At 45.5% G+C, this 20,319-nt stretch overlaps 1 protein-coding gene across 6 annotated transcripts in view; it reads left to right on the top strand.

Annotated features, from left to right (window-relative positions):
- Nucleotides 1–19,827, top strand: part of ATP1A3 (ATPase Na+/K+ transporting subunit alpha 3) — a 330,819-nt gene extending 310,992 nt beyond the window's left edge. For all 6 annotated transcript variants that reach the window (XM_069640928.1, XM_069640929.1, XM_069640927.1 and 3 more), the window contains 3 exons: nt 1,597–1,698; nt 2,569–2,660; nt 19,009–19,827. In XM_069640928.1, coding sequence (XP_069497029.1) covers nt 1,597–1,698; nt 2,569–2,660; nt 19,009–19,037 — 223 coding nt within the window. In that variant the 3' untranslated portion in view covers nt 19,038–19,827. The remainder of the gene's footprint in view (nt 1–1,596; nt 1,699–2,568; nt 2,661–19,008) is intronic.
- Nucleotides 19,828–20,319: the final 492 nt, after the last annotated feature.

The following is a 20,319-nucleotide window of genomic DNA, read 5'->3' as shown; positions in this document are numbered from 1 at the left end:
TCAGGTTAATCTCTTTCCAGGGAAAATCTCCAGAGGTCTTCCCCTGTACCAAGGAGGGCTGTCTCTGAGGAGGTGCCTCTGCCAAGGTTCTCTCTCACACTGGACTTTAATTCAGGAAGAGGCTTTGTTCGCCCACCTCCTTTCTCGTAGGCCGTTTCCTTGCCTGCTTGCAACCCGCAGATTGGAGTCGATCAGGAGTGGACTCTTCTGATTGGCTCAGACTGTGTGTCTGCCAAGACCACGAGTCTGTGGTGTTCTGCGCCCTTGCCAACGGTTCCTCTGTTCCGGAATGAGGGCGCAGCAATAGCAAGTCCGCGACTCTCCTCCCTAGTGGGTGGCGCTCCTGGTCTGGCAGGTGAGTGTCTCATGTGTACTGTGGGTTCACGGACATTGGTCTGCAGCCTTTTAGTCTCGTTTGCCGTTTGCAAGTACAACAGGCTGTGGTGTGCATCATAGTGGTTCTCTTGGTCATGTGTTCAGTGTCTTGGATGGTATCCCAAGCCCATAACTCAGATCCACAGTGCAAACTTCAGATTTCCACATCAGGTCCAAATGCATCTTGGAACTAAATTGGTCTTCCTCTAATAAGGCTGGGATGTGCCGCGCCTTGAGAGGAGTAGCGGGTCTGCAAGATCCTCAGGGTGCCGCGGCATGTGGCAGCCAGTCCCGCCCCACCCCTAGTGGCTGCAACACTCAAACGCGAGTACAGGAAGCAGTGTGAACCACAATGCCTGTGTTAAAATAGACATTGTCCCAACCTCAAGTATTGCAGAATGCTGCAGCATGATTCGCTGTGGAAATAATTCTTGGGACATAACCATCCCTACCCAAAGGAAAACCTTTGTGAACAGAGGAATGCCAGAGTGACCGTTTACATCGCCATCAGTTCCCATCGGAGAACCTTCCCTAAATGTCTCAGCAGTGAAATGAACCACTGCACCGGGATGTGCCACCCACTTCACCAACCAAAACGTGGGCAGGCACCCAAAGCACACTGCGGCTCGACAGGTGGAAACACAATCTAAATTCAAGGTCCAAATAAAGGAATCAGCCCACCAAAAACCTGTGCACTCCCCCTGATCCTCAGCAGCACTCAGGACTGCACGCCTTGTAACCCCCTCTTGTGAGCACGCCTTCAGCAGGGAGCTTCACATGGTGGGTTCTGTTTGTGGCACTGTTCTCGAACGTTCTCCCAATGAATTGTTTTAATTATTTATTTGAATGTGGTGTGTAGTTCACTAGTTAAGGAAAACCTTTTTATAGTTAAGGTCAAGTGTGTTTGTATGATGGGGTAGAACTCATAAAAGAAACGTTGAACAAACTTAAGTAAAAGGAATGTATTTTTCTACCTCCCTCTTTTTTTCCATTACCGCTCTTTAATTAAAACTCTTTACTTCTCTCTCTCTCACGCATCACACTTCCTCCCCTCCCTCTCATCCTTTTCTTCATTATTCACACTCCTTTTCCCCTCCGTTCTCCCACTCTCCTTCTTATTTCTCACATATTTTTCTTTCTCCCTGTCTCTCTCCCGCTTCATCCTTTTATTTCCGTTTTACATCTCTCCCTCTCTCTCTCCGTCCTGCCCTCCTTCTCCAGGAACAAAATCTTAATATTTGGTCTCTTTGAGGAGACCGCTCTGGCCGCCTTCCTGTCATACTGTCCCGGCATGGATGTGGCCCTGCGGATGTACCCTCTCAAGTGAGTATTAAAGGCGGAGACCAGTTGCAGGGGTTGTAAGGGACCAGCAGGTGAATTGTATTATATGTGCAATGTGCAAGCTTGGCAGATGGCCCGACGCCTCTGTTTTGATTCAGTGTTGACTCCCTTGTCCTTGTGTTGGCTCAGGAAGAGCACTGTTTTCCCTTTGATGGGATCCATTGGTACAGGGTGGGTTTGGGGTAGTTGCTTCAGGTGAGTGTAATTGGTCCCTTCATGAGCTTAACATGGATGTCACTGACCTCAACATGGGCTGTGTACGGATCCCACTCACCCGCATGTTGAGATCTGGATGGGCCACAGTGGCCATGTATTGGATCATAGTGGTTAGCGTCATCTTTATCTTGACTTGGTTTGGGCATCTACCGGTGTTGGCTCAGGAGGGGTCCTATCTGCCCCAGAGAGCCCAGGGTGTACCATATGGGTCACCTTTGGGTCCAGGAAGTGCCCTATGCGGCCTCATTGGCCCCTTGTGATCTCAAGAGTGTCACAGCAGATCTGCATGGCTTCTGGACAGCCTCTATTGGCCCATTGCGGGTGCTCCCCACTGGCAACATATAAGCGCAGGACAGACCAACCTCATCCGTTGTAAATCCAGAAAGGGTTCCACTGGATCAGGGTGCTCATTATGTTTACCATTCGCTTATTGTGGAGTCAGATGGGTTGTAGGTCGGTCCAGGAGGGGCACTACTGGCACGGTGGATCCCACGGTGTAAGATCATTGAGATTGCAGGACACTGAACAAATAAAGACAAGTGGTTGGATAGAAAGCCATGAAGAACACCTTTTGATTGGGAGTAGTTTTTACTTTTAATCTCTAAAGTTCCTGTGATTTGTGTTGTTCTTCCACAGGCCCAGCTGGTGGTTTTGTGCCTTTCCTTACAGTTTCCTGATCTTCGTCTACGATGAAATCCGCAAACTTATTCTACGTAGGCACCCTGGAGGTAAGCCAATGTGGAATCCGGAGTTAGGGGGATTCATTGGTTAGAAAAGAGCCGAAAAGCTGCCCAGTGTTCTCTGACGACCCGACGGTAGTCAGCTACACACCCACCAGTGTTTCTCTGCAGCCCCACCACCAGAATTCTGCTTTAGGCCGGCAGTACTACTGCCAACAGGGTCAGACTGGGACATACACATATTCCAGGCACAAATGCAAAAGTGGCCAGCAATCACAGATTGAATTGTGTTACTTTTCAGCACAGACTGAGTACTATACACAAGGGGGTGTTTTTTGATCAAATATGTTACAACTAATGCATTTGAAAGCATATTTGCTTAGTAACAGTGGTTAAAACTAGCGCAGTAATTTGTGAAACTGGCCCACTCTGACCAAAAAAGTGGCCCATTCGGTCCAAAAAGAACTGGCACGAAGTTGAATCATGGCCTGGCACGTTGAGCATTGCCCTATTGGCCAGTCCAAACCTGTCTGCCACAGCTTCACTTTTTTTCTGTGATAGACCACTGCATCAAGTTATTTAGCAAAGAAGTCCCCAAACCCCTTTTACAGTCGATTCTGCTGCTCTGTGAGGGGATCCTCCTGTCTTGTCTGAGTTAGGACACACTTCTCCCAGAAGGCTACAAGATGCTCTCTCTGCCTAGACCAAATAGACCAGGTAGGGGAGTAGCATTGATCTTCCCTGAGTGGATCCCTGTGTCCCCCCTGTCACACCTGAGGAGGTCACTGGACAAGTTCTGTCTATAAAAAAGCATCCTTCAAACAGGTGGACCCCTGTCCCTCCAAAACCATCAAGGACAACATTGATTCTCTCACCCGAGCCTTGGATGACCTCCGCAACCTCTCCTTTGCCACAGGAGTTTTTCGCACTGCTCTAAAGCACGTCCTTGTGCACCCTCTCCTCAAAAAACCTTCCTCTGACCCTTCCATTCCGGCAAACTATCGCCCTATCTCTATCACTCCTTTCATGGGCAAACTCCTGGAGAAGTTGTCTATTTCCCAGCTTACCCTCCACACTGAATCTGTTGGCTGCTTCCATGACCACCAGTCTGGCTTTAGAGCATCCAGAGGCACAGACACTGCTCTTCTGAACACCTGTGAAGATCTGCTCTCAAATCTTGATTCTAACGCTCCCTCTGTCCTCATTCTCCTCAACCTCTCCTCTGACTTTGATACAGTGAACCGCAAAAACCCTGATTGCACGTTTCAGTGATACCCTGGACATCACTGATTAGGCCCGCGTGTGGCTAACCTCTATTCTCGCTGACCACCCATCCCAGGTGGAATTGGGGTCTTTCCCCTCCCCTATCACTCTCTCTACTTGCAGGGTCCCCCAGAGATCTAATTTATCCCCCTGGTTTTTCAATGGCTACATGCACCCCCTGGCCCTTGTGATAGCCACCTTCACCTCCAACTTTCAGTGTTACGCTGATGACACGCAGCTCTCCTTCAGGCTTCCCTCGGCCTCTTCCTCACTTATACCTGACTGTCCGCAATTCAGTCGTGGTGTGCTGCAAACGACCTCTGCCTCAATGCCAGTAGGACAGAGATTGCCCTCATTGGGACCCCTGCTCCCGCCTTCCCTCTGTCTCTCTGGGTGGCCTCCCTTGGCCCTGTTCCTCCACCTACCAAAGAGGCAAACAACCTGAGGGTCAACTTCAACTCCACTCTCTCCTTCTCGTCTCACATAGCGGCCATCTCTAGAAAGTCCCACTACCAACTGCACCTTCTCAGAGGTATTCTACCTCTTCACACCTTCCCCCAGAGGCTCACCATCTCCAGAGCCCTGATCCTTTCTATGCTGGACTACTGTAACAGCCTCTTTCTCAATCTGCCCTCTTCTACCCTCCATCCTCTTCAACTCATCCAGAACAGAACCGCAAGACTTATCTTTGGCCTCAACCCCAGGGACCAAATCTCTCCGGCACTGAAATCCCTTCACTGGCTGCCCCATGGCTGAAAGATTTAAGTTAAAGATTCTTTGCATTGTCCACAAGGCTTTCTGGGGCCTGGGCCGACTATCTGCAATGCTCTCTTCCTAAAAACTCACCTTCCCGAGCCCTTCACTCGTCTTCCTCCAACTCTCTGTGGGTGAGTAGCTTCTCCATGCCAAGACTTGTGGGGGAGATCTTTATCCTCTGCAAGTTCCTCCCTCTTGAACAGCCTCCTTGCCTCTCTCTGTCTTGAGCCGGATCTCCTGAGATTCCAGAAACTCCCCAAGACTTTCCTCTTGGCCGCCTCCTTCCCTCTCCCTCTCCCCTGCTAACCACCCCTTTCTGCTCTCTCGGTCTCTCTCCACTTCTTGTGCCCAGTTTAGCTGACTGGCTGCCTGGTGTACCTTCAGAGCCTCACAGGTCCCAAGCTTTCCTCGGCAGTCTCCTGCACTTGCCCGTGGGCCTTGCACTTGACACAGCACTACTGCACTTCGGTTACGACCCATGAGAGTGGTTTCTCTCTGCACTTAACCAATGTTCTGACGGGACTGGCTGCACTTGTCCATTCTGCCCCCTTCCCACACACTTCCTTTCATGTTTACCTGCATAATCTGAATGTTCCTTGCCTAGTAAGATTGTGTGTCTTGTTTTCCCTATGTCTTCCCCTCCCATGCATGGTTGCGCTTTGAAACACTTGTGTACAAGCACATAATAAATAAACAATCAACCTTCTGTCATAAACCTGTTATGCTCTACCTTTTAATGTTCTTGGTGTACAGCCTCTGAATTCTAGACACACCCTCCCCAGTATTCTGGAAAGAATCCCAGAGTATGGTATTGGAACTTTGCTATTTCACTGAGACAACCCTCTGGATTCTGGAGAGACACCCTCAATATTCTGCATAGCACTCCCTCCCACCATCACTGTTCTGGAGAATCCCTGGATGGATCTGCATCTCCATTCTGGAATTTAAATGGTCCAAAGCGTTCTACACAGGATTCTGGATGTGCTCCAGGTTGCCCTTACATCCCACACCACTCTACTGGATTCTAGAGTTATTCTACATAGACCTTTTGACAGAACCCCAAGTGGCATTATTTCATCAAAATCATAGGGGCAGCGGAAGATCCATAACACAACCTTAGACTCCTTTGACATTACAGGAAGTGACCTCACATGATCTTTGACACAAATGTTATGTTATTGTGATTTATACTGTGCACCGCTGCCATTTTCATGGTCTTCTGGCGGATCTGAAAAAGAAGGAGGGCTGGGAGGGCTTAGTGGTATTCAGAGGGAAAAGTGCAAGAGAGCTTTGAAGTGCTGTTGGTAGCTTCAGTTTGGGAAAAACAGTCACTGTGTGCTGGTTTGTTTTTAGATGGTAGACTTTATGTGGTGTTTTGTGTATGAGTGTGTATGGGGTGATTTGTTTGTAATTGGTTTAGTTTCTTGACGGGTGTTGCGGAGTGTGTGCGGTTTGTGGTGGGTTTAGGTTTTGCTGCGGTAGAGGTTTGAGCGTGTTTTGTTCACGGTTTGAAGGTGAGTATGCAGGATAGTGTAGAGTTTTTAGTAGGCTTAGAGGTCAGTTGCAGAGACATTCGGATAACTTCAATACAGTGGCTGTACTCAAAATTCAGCCAACTTCAATATAGGACTATAGTATGAAATTCAGCTAACTTCGATACAGTGGCTATACTAACAGATTCAGCTTACTTTGATACAGTAGCTTCACTCAAAATCATCACCATTGTGTTTTTAAACAACCTATATTGAAGAAAGAAGGCCAAAGCATGTTAAAAAGAGTTCAGTAGCAGGCACGCAATGCTAATAAAACTAATATTAACTGAAGGTATTCTTACTTTTAATAGTTCAGTAGCCAGACTGAGGACATCTCAGGAGTTGCAAGGCAGTCCATAAGGGTAACAAACAGCAACACAAGGGTTATCAATCACTACCCCCTAGCTACTACTAAATGGCATCCATGAGAACCCCTATTAGCTGCATTCCATGGCCAGGTGCCTCTTTGGGGAGTTTTGAAGAGGTGGGGAAAGTGGCCTCTAACCATGCTCATACTCCATTGTCAGTCGCCATTTTGGGTGCCTTCTAGATGCCAAGGGCTGATCACTGGGAAGCTTTCAGGCCATGCCTAGTGAGCCCACTGATTGGCTAGGTAGGGTGTCCACTGTGATTACCCACAAGATTTGCTCATTGAGTTTCAGGGGTGCCCAGTTCAGGGCAGATGGGCCAGCCCAGGTCAGGTGGCCTTTGGTCATGCCTCTAGCCTCCCTCCACCAGCCCACCCATATTGGCAAATGGCCACATTGCCTTTAGGCACTGTACAGGGGTAAGAGGTTACTGTGCTTGGAATCGGCCATTCAGCTAGCCCTGGCAGGGTGGCCACTGGTCATGAGTTCAAGAATCCATACCATTGGCCCCATCGGGTGGCCGGGCACACTGGGGTGGGGGAGGGGTTTCCAGGTGCATCAGGGAAGGGCCAAAGGCACTGCTTCAGGAAAAGTAGCCACTAGACCTGGCCAAAAGGCCTTTTATGTCCATTCAGTGACTCAACCCCCATTAGGTGGCTTTGGCTATGCCACAGGCCCGCCAATACACCCAAAAGTGAACACTAGCCATGGCCCCCACTTGCCTGTGTGATGTAGAAACTAAATCCTAAACTAAGTGTGGTCCAAACTAAGCACTGCCCTGGCAGGGTGGCCACTTGGCTTTGGCTCAAGTGGAGTGGGTTCTTCAGGTGACTTGGTGGGTCCTTCTGCCAAGACCCAAGCAGACGTATGTGACAATGGGCCGCAGGGCTCAATGGGAATAGGGAGGATGCTTACAATGGGCCTGTTAATGACGGGGCCGTTGTTAGCATCCTGGTCTGCTTGCAGGGCCCACGAAGGATGCCTGGTTTTACCAGGCGTCCTTAGCGGGTCCCGGAAGCAGACCTCGTAATGAGGCGGTAGAGGGTTAACGGCGCCGCCAGCTCTACCGGCACCGCTAACCCCCTACCGCCAGGGGCATAATGAGGCCCAATGATATCTAGAAATATGGCCTACATATGTGTGTGTATGCAATAAAGAGAAAGTAAATAGTACAGATTCTGCCCTTTTTATCAAGAGGGTGATATTCTGCCCCCTTGGCATATTAAGGCAGCATCGAAGTGGACAAATGTACTTTGTACCTAAAATACCCCTTTACATCAGTGATACCTATTCCTGTGAAATCATCAGGGTCAAAGATCACTTCATGGTATCATTGCCAAATATCCTATAATATCACTACCATATCATGGCATCAGGAACTTGATGTCACTTCTGCTACCCATGGCATTTTGGTGAATTGACAGCCCTGACGGTTTCCCAAACTGCGGAGAAGGTAGAGTTCAGGACCATAGGATAGGAAGGTTAGAAGGCCCTTGTGATACAACCTGTGGAAACTGGGGAAGGCAAACCCAGTTAGCTGTCACGAAAAGCCCACAATGAAATATCATTAAACCTACAACTTGTGGGGGATACATGGAGAACATTGCTGCTTGTATCCTACCATAAATGAGAGACATTGGGAGAAGAACGATTACCCAGACACTGCAGCGGCAGGTTTGTGCCACAAGACATTGAGAACCTTAAAACAACCCCTTGAAATGTTGGAACTTTGAAGAGACGGTTCTGATATATTTTTGTTTTGACCGCAGCAGGGTGTATTTTGTTCTATACATTCCTTTTTGACCTGGAATTGTGTTCAGCCTCTTCGTGGTACCCACTCAGCTATATAACATCCTAATTATTCAAAGGGGTGTCATTGACCGTTTTTGTGTGAAGATATGGGTGAATCCAGAAACTTGGAGCGCAATGTTCCTAATTCCCAGATCAGAGCAACTTGAAAGATACCACCCTGGGTTTGGAGCGACACTACAGTCCCTGCCATCAGACTTGGAAGTCATCCCAGACTTGGCCTCCCTTCAGTTTGCAGAATGTTGGCTTTACCATGACCCTGGCATTGATCTACCAGAATATCTGCATACAGAACCCGAGGAAAAACATGGGAAAACTAGAGAATGGCAGAGGAATGAAAATGGCTCCAGCGCAAGAGTGCACTGGGAACCTAAGCTCACGGAACATCAGAAAAGACTGAGCTGCCCAACTCCCAGGTTGTTAACCAATAAAACCCACCACAACGATGTGCAGGCATTGAGAGTGAAAGGGAAAGCCAGGAACACCATACATAAGAGGAGACAACATTCAGCCACCAGCCTCAACCAGAGAGGGCCCTTCAAGCCAAAACCCAGCAGAGAACATAATTCTGTGGAATCCAAGCCTCACTGGACCCTTGCCTGAGGAAAATATGAGCAGTTGTATGGGGGAGACTCTTTGGGGAACAGTGATCTGAAAGAGCCCATACCAGTGTAGAATCTATTTTGTGGATCGGGAAAATCGGGCACGTTGTGGGTGGTCTTTAATCAGACACCAAACATCGGAAGCCTTCCCTGTAGGTGATTTACCCAGAATTTGGCAGAATATCACCTAATACAGAGCAAATCCAAAGCAAGTCATCCTTAACGAGGGTAACTGACCACTGCCTCCAAAACATCCAGCACACAGAGAACCTTCAGAGAGGATCCATAAGGGAAGGCAGACAAGACCCAGTGAAGATTTCTGGTGAACAAGATGGAGGCCCTTCTGAAAGTTCTCACAGCAGAAGCGTATCTTTATTTGATTGGAATAAATAAAAGGGATACTGAAGAGCCAAAGAAGACAGAGAACCACTGTAGGGACAGGGGAATCGATGGACATTGGAAATGGCCATTAGGCTCTCTGGATGTAGAAAACTCCACTCCTGACAGGAACATCCTGGGAAGTGGGACACGAAGGCCCCGAAAAAGGCACTAGAGTGGCTGTCTGAAGGAAAGGGGAGGAATATGTGGCAAAATCCTGACTTCACAGTGGATATTGGGTAACCAAAGGAACACGGATGCCATCACAATCCAGGTGGTGGGGCTCTTGCGGACGGTGGGGGAGATTCCCCTGACTACCTCTATCACCCTGCATTGGATGAAAAGGGTTGGTGAAATTGCAGAAGCTCCTCTCCCTTTAAGGGCAGCGAAGATGAGGGACGGTCCCATTGAGCCGGTAGAGCCTGCTCGTTTGGCCTAGCTCACATGGGTGCAGAAAGCTTATAGAAAACCACATGGCAAAGAGCAGGGCTGAACTAAGATGGGAAACTCAAGCAGTAAACCAGTCATTTCACCTTTTTTTAAATGCTTTTTTAACTATTGAGAGTGGAAAATTCTATGCATGTATATTTTGCATAATTGCAAAGGAAATGTGTGATGTACAGTTTTATGAGTTATGACTTCTGCAATAAACTATTAAAACCGTCTGACTGATAGTCACCTCTCAAGATAACCCCATACGCAGACACATCAAATGTATTAGAATAAGGGAGTCTTTCCCAAGAATGGGGCCAGGTAAGCAGAGAGGGCCGCCCATGGGGAGTCTCACATCAGAACGGCAAGCCGTATACCGGGGGTGGGGCCCATCACTCATTCACCATACTAGTTGCATAGGGAGGCATACCTGCATTCCTCTAGGTCAGAGAAAGGCTGCAAGGTGGGGTCAAAGCATTATAAATAGAAGAGCATGTGGCAGAAGGCATTCAGAGTCCAAAGAAGGAGCTTATTTGGACATTTGGATAATGCTGGCAAAGAGTGCAGAAGGTGCTGGATACGGAGATAGGATTGCAGAGAAGAAGAGGCCCATAAAGATGGGGAATCTGGGGGACTGGGATATAGAGGCGATAGAAGCTTGGAGGAGAGATCCATTGGCCTGACGAGAGAAAGACACTGGAGGTCTGGGGAGAGGGACACCTCACAGGGTTGTGGATGAGACCCAGGAGGCTGGGGAAAATGGCCATGGAGGCTGGAAAGAGAAAGCCGTAGGAGGCTGGGCTGGGAACCCAGCAAGCTGGGAGAGGGACCCACGAGGCTTTGGAGAGATATACACAGAAAACTGTGGAGACGATCCCAGGAGGCTGGTGGGAGAGAGCCAGGAAGCTGGAGAGAAGAGACCCAAGATGTTAGGAGTGAAAGACCCAGTAGGCTGGGGTGAGAGCAACCCAGGTGGGTGTGGAAAGGTAGAGGCCCAGGAGGTTGGGGGGCTGGGAAGAGGAAGACCCAGAGAGATGGAGAGAGAGACCGAAGTGGTTGGGGAGAGAGAAACCAGGAGGCTGGGTACAGAAGGTCTGAGAAAGTTGTAAGAGAGAGATTGCAATGTTAGCAAACATTTCGGAAGTGTTTAAGGACGGGGTGGTGTGAGAGGTTAAAGAGGAGGTAGTGAGAGCAACCATGGAGCAGCAGTAGGTGAAAAAGGCAGCCCTCAATAATGATTTGCCTGAGGAGGAGATACCTAAAGACAAGGCAATGAACAGTTAGGAGAAAATTTTAGAGAAGCGTGATCAGAGTGGAAACGTAAAATAGAGAAACCGTAGGAAAGAGGAGGAAAAAGGATCAGAGGGGAAACAGTGGAGCCTGAGGAGCCTAAGAAAAGATCAAGGGGAAGCCTGGCACCGGTGAAGGAATGAGGCTGTGCAAAGCATCAAGGATCTGTAGGAAAAGAATAAGGATGAAGATAGAGAGATGAAACGAAGAAGATTCATTCCTCCACATACAGGCTCATGGCAGGATGTTGAGTAAGAGAGAGTGATTAGGTGGAAAGCCGTAGAGAAGGAGAAGGTTAGAAGCATAAGGATGACCCTGCAACGTTCTTATGGTAGTCTCTTGTCTACCTGTGGCCTGGGTCTTAGTTTAAGGCCTGCTCCAGTGTGATACCACTTAAGAAATCAATCATCAATTTCCAATACACATTAGAGACCCGGGAGGAGGACCGCCCCACTGTATGCTAGCTGCACAAGTACACCAACAAGATTAGCTGATTCTGAAACTGACCTACAGACAAACTAAAATACTATGAAAGACATCTACTTGAAACTCTTTATGCATGATTTGGAACATTGAGCCCTCACCCAAAAAATGGTTACCTTGTTATGTTATGCAGGTGGGAAGGAAGAAGACTTGGCTATCACAAGAATTTATTTAATTTAGCTTTGGGCCTTTTTGAACCTTCCTGGGGGATTGTGTTGCTTTTGCACACATTCTTGCAGCTAAGAGAATTGCTTTAATTTGTCTTTACAATCCTAACAAAGACATGTTGGATACAACATTCTACATCTGCTCATGTCTAATCCTTGTATGATCTCTGACACGGTGCAGATATTTACATCATTAACATTGACTAGCTGAGAGTGTTATTATGTACATTAGTTTGCAATTGTGTCTTTGGGGATTGGGAAGATGATTATTGGGGTGGGGTGATGCCACAGCTTGGCCTTCGGGAGACAGGAGGTGTTTTTGCAGGGCAGGGAGGAAAGCGGTTGCAGGGTTCGAGCAGGGCGGGAACAGTGTATACAGTTATGAAAGGAGCGGGTTAGAACATATATTTAAAGACAATAATAAGGAACATAATGAGAGATTGGCTCACTAAGAGTGCTTCATAGACAGCCAGTCCATGATATCCATGTTGAGGTTAATGGAGAAAGTGGGGGAACGACTGAGGTTGAACAACATGCAGGTGGCAAATGTTAATCCTTTGTTAAGGAGAGACAACGATGGAAGGGGAAGTCACACTCGGAGGCTGGAGCGGTACTCTAGAATGCTGACCCTTACACCTCCGAGGAGGTACTTTGGCGCTGAAAAGTTGTTCAAAGACTTGACATAATTACAAGTGCACATTAAAGTGAAGGTGATTAGGATTCTAGTGGAGTGGAATCTGAGGAGGGGACAGATTTTGGCAATATTAAGTCAGCTGGATGCTGTAGGTGCAGAGTACATGTCAGGTGGAAATGCTTCAGGAGATGGGAGAAGGGGTGGGACATTAGGAGCTGGGTGGAAGATAACCTGGGTTTTGGAAAGGTTGAGCACCACAGACTTGGGAGCCATCTAATGGCGGATTATGGAGAGACAGTTGTGAATGTAAGTGGAGAGCTCTGTAGTGAAGGAGGAGAATGAGAAGGATATGCAGATATCCTTAGCAAAAGGGTGGTAGGGGATGCTAAAATAAGCGATTATTTGTTTGAGAGAGGATATGTAGAGCGTGAAAAGGAAGATAAGACTGATCCTTGGGAACTCCCTGTGGAGGGAGGTGGCAGAGGAAATGCTTTCATTCCATGCAATGTAGAAGGTGCGGTCAGATGGGTAGGTGGCAATCCATACAATAACACTGTTCTGGAAGCTACTGTGAGAGCCTGTGAAGGAGAGGAAGATGGTGACAGTGTCAAGGTGCAGGATGATGAGGATGGAGAAGGACTTGGTTAAACGGAGGGCGAGAGATCAGGCTAGGAATTATCAGCCGATAGCTCTCATAGACGCAAACTGTAAAATGTTTGCCTCTATTTTACTTGTCCACTTAAGCGAGTGGATTAAGGCTTCTCAATGATTGGATACATTTCAGACGGGATTTCAGACAGGTCACTCAATGAACCCCAATGGTCTGGTCATGAGGGCATTACAGGATTCAGCTTGGGGAAGATTTGGTGGAGATATCTATGTGGCTTTAATTGATCTCTCCACAGCCTTTGACTGTGTTATTCGGCACCGTCTGTGTTCTAAGCTTATGAATTGGGGGTTGCCGGGAAGCTTATTGTGGCTCATCATGTGACTATATGACAATGCAGGTATACGGGGTACAGTTAACCTAGATGGGAATTTGGGCTGTACTCTATTAAACCATCAGTTATTTATTATGAGTGTAAGTCAGTGGCAAAGCTTATTTATGGGATGGAACTACACTACCGTGAGTTGGCGAAGTTTTGGGAAACAGAGGGAATGCTGTGGAGGCAGGTGCTTAAGATACCAACCCCTGTCCCCGCTGCGACCATTAGATATGAATTAGGATTGGCCTCCCTGGAGGTTCGGGCGAATTGGAGATTGTTAGCCCTTTTCCGTAGTATGATTGACACCCCTCCCTCACATGTTGTATGCAGATTTAGGAAAACTATTGGATGTTTGTGGTCCAAGACAGAACCCCAATAAGTTTTTAATTGGAGTTCTGGAGCCTTGTGACCACTGTTTAAAAGATCTTGGTACGAGTAGCGAGACCCTTATTTCAAATCTGGAAAAGGGTTAAAAGACTGCTCTATGAGAAAGACTGGATTGCTATGACAGATAGATTTCCCTCATATCCCTCTTTGATACACCTACAGTGGGATCATAAGAGACGTGGGGTAATCCCGCCCCTTCTCTTACAATTTGCTAATTGATTCTACCGGACGATCCTGTTAAAACCTCACTGGAATATATTGCCAACGCGTGAAGTGCTTTGATGTAGGAAATTGGTAGGCATTAAGAATCATAGTGTCAGTTTTGTAAGATGAATGGAGTGAATTAAACTGTTAAACATCTACTCCTATTGTGTCCTTCATTGTGTAATGAAAGGTCAATTATTTGGCAAAATTTGCGAAATGGGGTCACAACGGGGATGACGATTACATATGGTCCCGCTGTATCAATATTCAGAACACCTGAGAAGGCTTAGAAATTGTTTCATTTATAAAGTCTATGGATTTATACAACGTATGTGATACATGATTGGTCCACACACCCGTCTCTTAACCTTTTCTATATATCAGTCTATGTTCCTGACCGACTTATGAAATTTAATGGCGATTGATTTCTGTCCAAAAGCCCCAACGAGCCCTCCATTTGTAACATTTTTTATCAGGTCTTATATATCTCTGATTAATCAAGAGCCTCTAAATGGTTTTGTTCTTGGTTTTTAGAACATTTAGCAATATTGTAATGTCCGATTAATTGTTTAGTGTTTGTTTTATAGTAATTGGTTTTATAGGCGAAAGTAATGAACTGTTTATAATTGTGTATGAATGTTGAAATCCTTTATTATGGTGATATATTGATATTTGTGATAAATTGAAATGTGGGCTGTGGTTTTAATATTTAGGATCTAAGCGTGGGATGTGATACTATGTTAATATGTTGGTTATCTTGATTTATTAAATACCAGTGCAAAGATTTTTTTTCTAACCATGTACAATAAAAAAAGAGAGAAGGACTTGGTCTTTGAGAGCACTAGAGGGGAAGTAATAGTTGTGGGTGGGAGACGTTTCAGTCCAGTGCTTATTGTAGACCCCATTTTGTAGGGAATCACACAGACTGTTATTCTCCATGCAGGATGTGATTCCCTCGAATAGCACATGTTCCAGAACTTTAAGTAGTGTGGGAGGAGAGAGACAGGTAGATAAATGATTGGGCTGCTGAAGTCTGCAGATGGGTATGGAGTTTGCTAATTGAAATCGGGCTTGCAAGATCCGTGAGAACAGCAAAAGACAGAAGGGGAACAGGAAACAGAATGTAATGGGGACTGGAGACGTCATCGACCATGGGGGGAAAAAGGGTCAATACAGCCCAGGGATAGTAGCAGAGGTGCCAGTTCAGCAGGGTCGGTTAGAGAGAAGGAGCCTAAGGATGTTAGAAAAGAGGAGGCTTGTGGCAGGGAGGAGAAGGGGGAGAGAGAGAGAGAGAGAGAGAGAGAGAGAGAGAGAGAGAGAGAGAGAGAGAGAGAGAGAGAGAGAGAGAGAGAGAGAGAGAGAGAGAGAGAGAGAGAGAGAGAGAGAGAGAGAGAGAGAGAGAGAGAGAGAGAGAGAGAGAGAGAGAGAGAGAGAGAGAGAGATATAGAGATATATATATATATATATATATATATTCAATATGGGTGGCAAGGCCAGAGGGACGCTGCAATGTCTATCAGTGATGGAGGTGGTAGCGAATGTTAGTCTACAGCAAACATATCAGTGGTGAAGGTGGGGCCAGATGAGTGACGAATGAACAAGACAGCAGTGTTCCAAGTGAGTGGTTAAAGTCTGCAGTGGTCTTCTTGATGGATATAGCACAGGGTGGAACAACACCTTGAAGATTAGACCTGAATTTATCAAGGTAGGGAGCTCAACCTTTCTTTGAGACATCGATTCACCACAGGTTTTCCATTCTTGACCACCCTTCACCAAGGAGGCCTAGACCCTTTATCCTTGACAAAGTGCTCTTGTAGCAAGAAACACATGTTGACACCACTCCATTCGTGTTGCTCATGACAAATAAATAGTATACGCAATGTTATGGGCATGCCAGTATCAACACAGACTAACTAAGTCATGATTCTATTTTTTCTAACAGTGCATATGTTCTATTTCATTGTACTTTTTCCACAAATCTTGTAAGGTGGCTGGGCCTGGTCTGACCAAAGTCATTTCTGCTGTCCTCCAGGGACCCCAGGCGAGTGCACCTAGCAAGGCATGTGCCTCTTTCATGTCCTCCTGATCTAACAGGCTCCCTCTAAAAGCTTCCTTCCTTCCTCCCTCCTCTGAAACTGTTCCTACCCACTGCCTGACGTCACTTCCCTCCAACAGTCACTCAGGCGCCTTTATCAGAAGACTCCTGGGCTCTGGGTTCTGTGTGCCTCGGTATATCCCATTTGTATTCAGGGACAGAATGAGACAGCACATCCCTCTGTCCCTCACCCTTTGCCCTCCTCCCACGGACAAACAACATCTATGGCCCCCACTACACGCAAGTGAACTGGAAGTAAATTGCTTGAGCTGGCTCGACCTTTTATCCGGGCACCTACACAGAACTTGGGACGCATACCCCTCTATATATATATATATATATATATATATATTTATATATATTTACATATACACACATATATATTCTTTTTTTTTCTCTCTCTCTCTCTCTCTCTCTCTCTCAGTAAAAACTGGAAAACTAGGTTTTAACGTCTTATTTTAATTTAAATATATTTGAAAAGGTGTGTTCGCTTACTAAGTTGGTGTGTTGTCCAGCCAACTGATTACATGGTGGGAAATGTCCTGAACATTGGGCCTCATTACATGTTTGGTGGTATAATCCCATTGATCAGACACAACTAAAAAAACTCCACATTTGAGTCTGCATTAAAAAGTCTGCAAATAAAGAAACGGGAATGATTTTGGTTGGCAGGCCCTCTCCCTCCTGAAGAGGTAACGTTCGAGTAAGCATTGTGCCGCGTCACAACCCCTTAAATCGCTGTTGAATTCAACCACTATTCAGTACTCATCGGGTCCTTCTCTAAATCCATGCACAGCACCTGCAGCTTTTGATTCTTCTTTCCAATGAGAGAGACTCCCCTTAAATGAGATTGTTTTGGCCTTATTAACATATCATCACCTTGCAAACCCCCACATTTTAAAAAATGCCTTTGTATTATCGCTCTCAACATGGGAATAGCTCTGCATTGACATGAAAAAAGCATTTCCTCCATGAAATGGGCCTACTGTCTACAGCAACACTGGGAGGATTGAAATAGAAGGCAGATACATGCAGTACTTGAGATAGATAAAACCCATATGTAGGAAAGCACTTATTAAATGTAATATTCTTGGGAGATAAAGCATCCACTTCTATCAAGATGCATCATTGCTGTAGAAGAGGTTGCAGACAGCAGGTGCATTAACATAACAGGTCATATTCTGAATTTGAAGCTCAACAAAGAACTTTGAAGGCAACGCTGTTACAAAGAAGAGCTCTCAGTCACATATCTTCCCAGTGGGGACTATATGCCTTTAATTATTAGGGGTCTTAAATATTGGGACCCAGGTTCCAGAGTTTGCCCAAGGACCCTTTTGGGAAATTAATATAAAATACTTTCAATCGCTTTCCATGTCTCCACGATTGTGGGTGTAAGGGAATTGGAATATGGCTGAGAGATTCAGAAAATTGGGGTTGCTAAGTGAAACATTGGTGTCACAGTTAGGACCTACTAACATCAATTGACCCTTAAGGGCAGATCATAAATCCATTCCCAGAAAGTTCTAGCTCAAATTTTCGAGAACAAAAATCGAGCTGTAAGTGTCAAGAACTGATGAAAGACAGCGAATACACTGACAAGGATTGGTTCCCATCGCGCTCTTGCAGGAACTAAGCATAGCGCTGATCGAGTCATTACACAGCCTCCTCTCAGAAAAAAATCAAAGATAAAACAACAATTTTAAAAGAACAGAAAAATAAAGATACTTAAAAAACAGTGGGAACGGTCCTTAAAAAGCACGCAAGAGAAAGCATGTTTCAATGAGATCATCCGAGAGTAGCAGAGCAAATGAAAACGTAAGGGCTGAGGTCTTCCTGTGGTCTGCTCAGCCTTCCAGCTAAGCAGTGTCCCTGCAGGCTGTCCTGTGTACATTCATGCAAATGTTTCTAAATGAAAGAATACCAGAGAAAGAAACACGCAGGTGTCTGCACTTGTGCACTGCCCTACTGCTGGGTTGTTGTCTAGACTAGAGGCATCAGTAGCACATGTCACACAAAAGAGCACTATCGTTGTGTTGTGTTCCGATGATGTTACAAATACACGTGTTTTTATTTGTGGTAATTACTGAGAACAAAGAAAGTATGTTCACATAAAAATATGGATGCATGTATATTGCTAAAAAAAAACTCGCTTTTTTATATCAAATGTGTACTACAGAAGGCAGGGAGATATACCCTGCGGCCCCCTCCACTGCCCGGAGCTCCCACTGATATTGTCTGACCCCAATCCACCATCTCCATTTTGGTGGTAACATTTGATTAAAAAACGACCCAACAGAGCGCGACCAGTTGGCGGTCGAGCAATAGACCCAATAGCAAAGCGATCTCTATTTTTAAACTTAAAATGTAAGTTAGTTTGTCTGTTAAGAAGCAAGTTGGTAATGAGAACTGTGCCGTACTTGGTTTTAGGTTGTGGCTAAAAAAATGGTTGTTTCAATTTTAACGCAAATAAATTTAAAAATAAAATAAAAAATAAATGTAATTTGACTTGCCTGACATTACCCTGGTTCAGAATGTGGATTACATGTTAAGTCCCTGAAAATCCTTTAACTCCACCAACATGTAAACATGAAGGAGGAACATCTTAACTGGAGCCCTGGGTGGGAGGATTTAAATCTGCATGGTGTTATAGCATTTCAAACGTATAAGGGGGGACATAATGAAGTTTAAACTACTAGCAATATTTTTAAATTATTACTAAGAATGTCTACCCTCGTGGGCGCGAGAAGTTGGCAGGAAGTTGGGATTCGACATAAGCGCCCTTGCTGTGGTAACAGCGTGCTCCCCACAAGTGTAGCCCATTGATAGAAAAAACTTTGTATACGTAACCAGAAGAAATGCAATGGAATTATGGGTGTGGCTATCAAAAGAGGTCCTGTAATTGCACGTTTTGCTGCTCAAACGCCTTGTCTGTTTTTGCAGTACTTGACGTTTTATGAACTATAAATACAAGCTTAATAAAAACATGTTCTTTTCTTTGTTCCCTTCGCAGGTTGGGTAGAAAACGAATCTTATTATTAATCTGTCATGCCAATCAAACAATAAACCATCCAATGGGCAACTGGCCTCCTTTCACCCGTGAGCTCCCCTCCTGACCAGTGAACAGAAAAATGCCCAGACTGAGGAAAGCTCCACTAGCGTTCTAGAACATACAAGATTCTGGAACGTTTCATACCCATCTCAAAGGGGGATACGGATGTACCCGTTTCTTTCATTCCCCATGATTTTTTGTTTCTGTAAAATTATAAATACATATGTAGATATATATGTATATAAATATAACATGTGTTTTTTTATTTTAACTTCAGCTGACAAGTGAACCGGGGGGAAGTCTGCACCTTGAATCAGCAGGGAGTTTTCATTTTGTCATGGTGGTGTGGAAAGGGGCAAAGGTTTTTGGGGTGATTGGGGGGAGTTCCCAATGAAATGGGATGTCCTAATTGCCTTTCATATTTGTGTGACTCTCTTTGTAATAAATGTGATGTATTTTGTTCCACATCTCCTCCTCCCCTTTATGAATGCTATCAGAAGCCCGGTGTCCTGTCCTGTCTGTTTTTGTAAATGATGCATGCATGCCTAGGGCCATAGAGACAGAAGACAGACTAGAATGGCAAAGCCCTAGGAATAGGGCAAAGATTTGAAAGACTAAGCCATGCAAATAAAATACCTGGTATGGCTCCCTCACAACTAAGGTCATCTTAAAATCAAAGTCTTTCCATGTTCTGTAACGATCCACCACTGGGATTTAAAATACTTTTTTATTAATTTATTAAATAAGTCTGTTTCAAAATGTCATACATTTCTAAACATTGATGCTGGATTGTACTCTTTATTTCTCATCGTATGTACACAATCTATTTTGTCACACGAACGTTACCAACATTGTATAGCAGTTATTCATTACTTTTTTTTTTTAGAGGGTTTCTGTGAAGCTTTCACGGTTGCTACAATTAGACTTTAGTTCGAAAGAGGGCTACCACATTTGTTTTGCTTTTAGCTGCAGACTTGAGAAGGTGACTGTTCCAATCCTGTGTTCATGTCAATGTTGGGAACGTCATTGTCTGGTAAAACCAGATGCACAGCAGTCCATTGAGGACCTAATCGCCGAAAAGCACCAGACTATTGTGTCAATTCCTACTGTAACCGGTGTTAACATATTTGCCATCTTGAAACGGGGTCTTTTAATTCACTGTGAATGGTTTAAACAGTATTTCAACATTGAGGTTAAGTCAAGGTTTTTTTTTCCTTGTCAGCAATTCTATTCGATAGGTGTATTTGAACATTTTAAAAAAGTACTTTTTTT

Source organism: Ambystoma mexicanum, chromosome 1q (assembly GCF_040938575.1).
Source record: "Ambystoma mexicanum isolate Mex_15411 chromosome 1q, UKY_AmexF1_1, whole genome shotgun sequence".
Taxonomy (NCBI): Eukaryota; Metazoa; Chordata; class Amphibia; order Caudata; family Ambystomatidae; genus Ambystoma; species Ambystoma mexicanum.
Note: the sequence above shows the minus strand (reverse complement) of the source record. Positions and strands in the feature narration are given on the sequence as shown.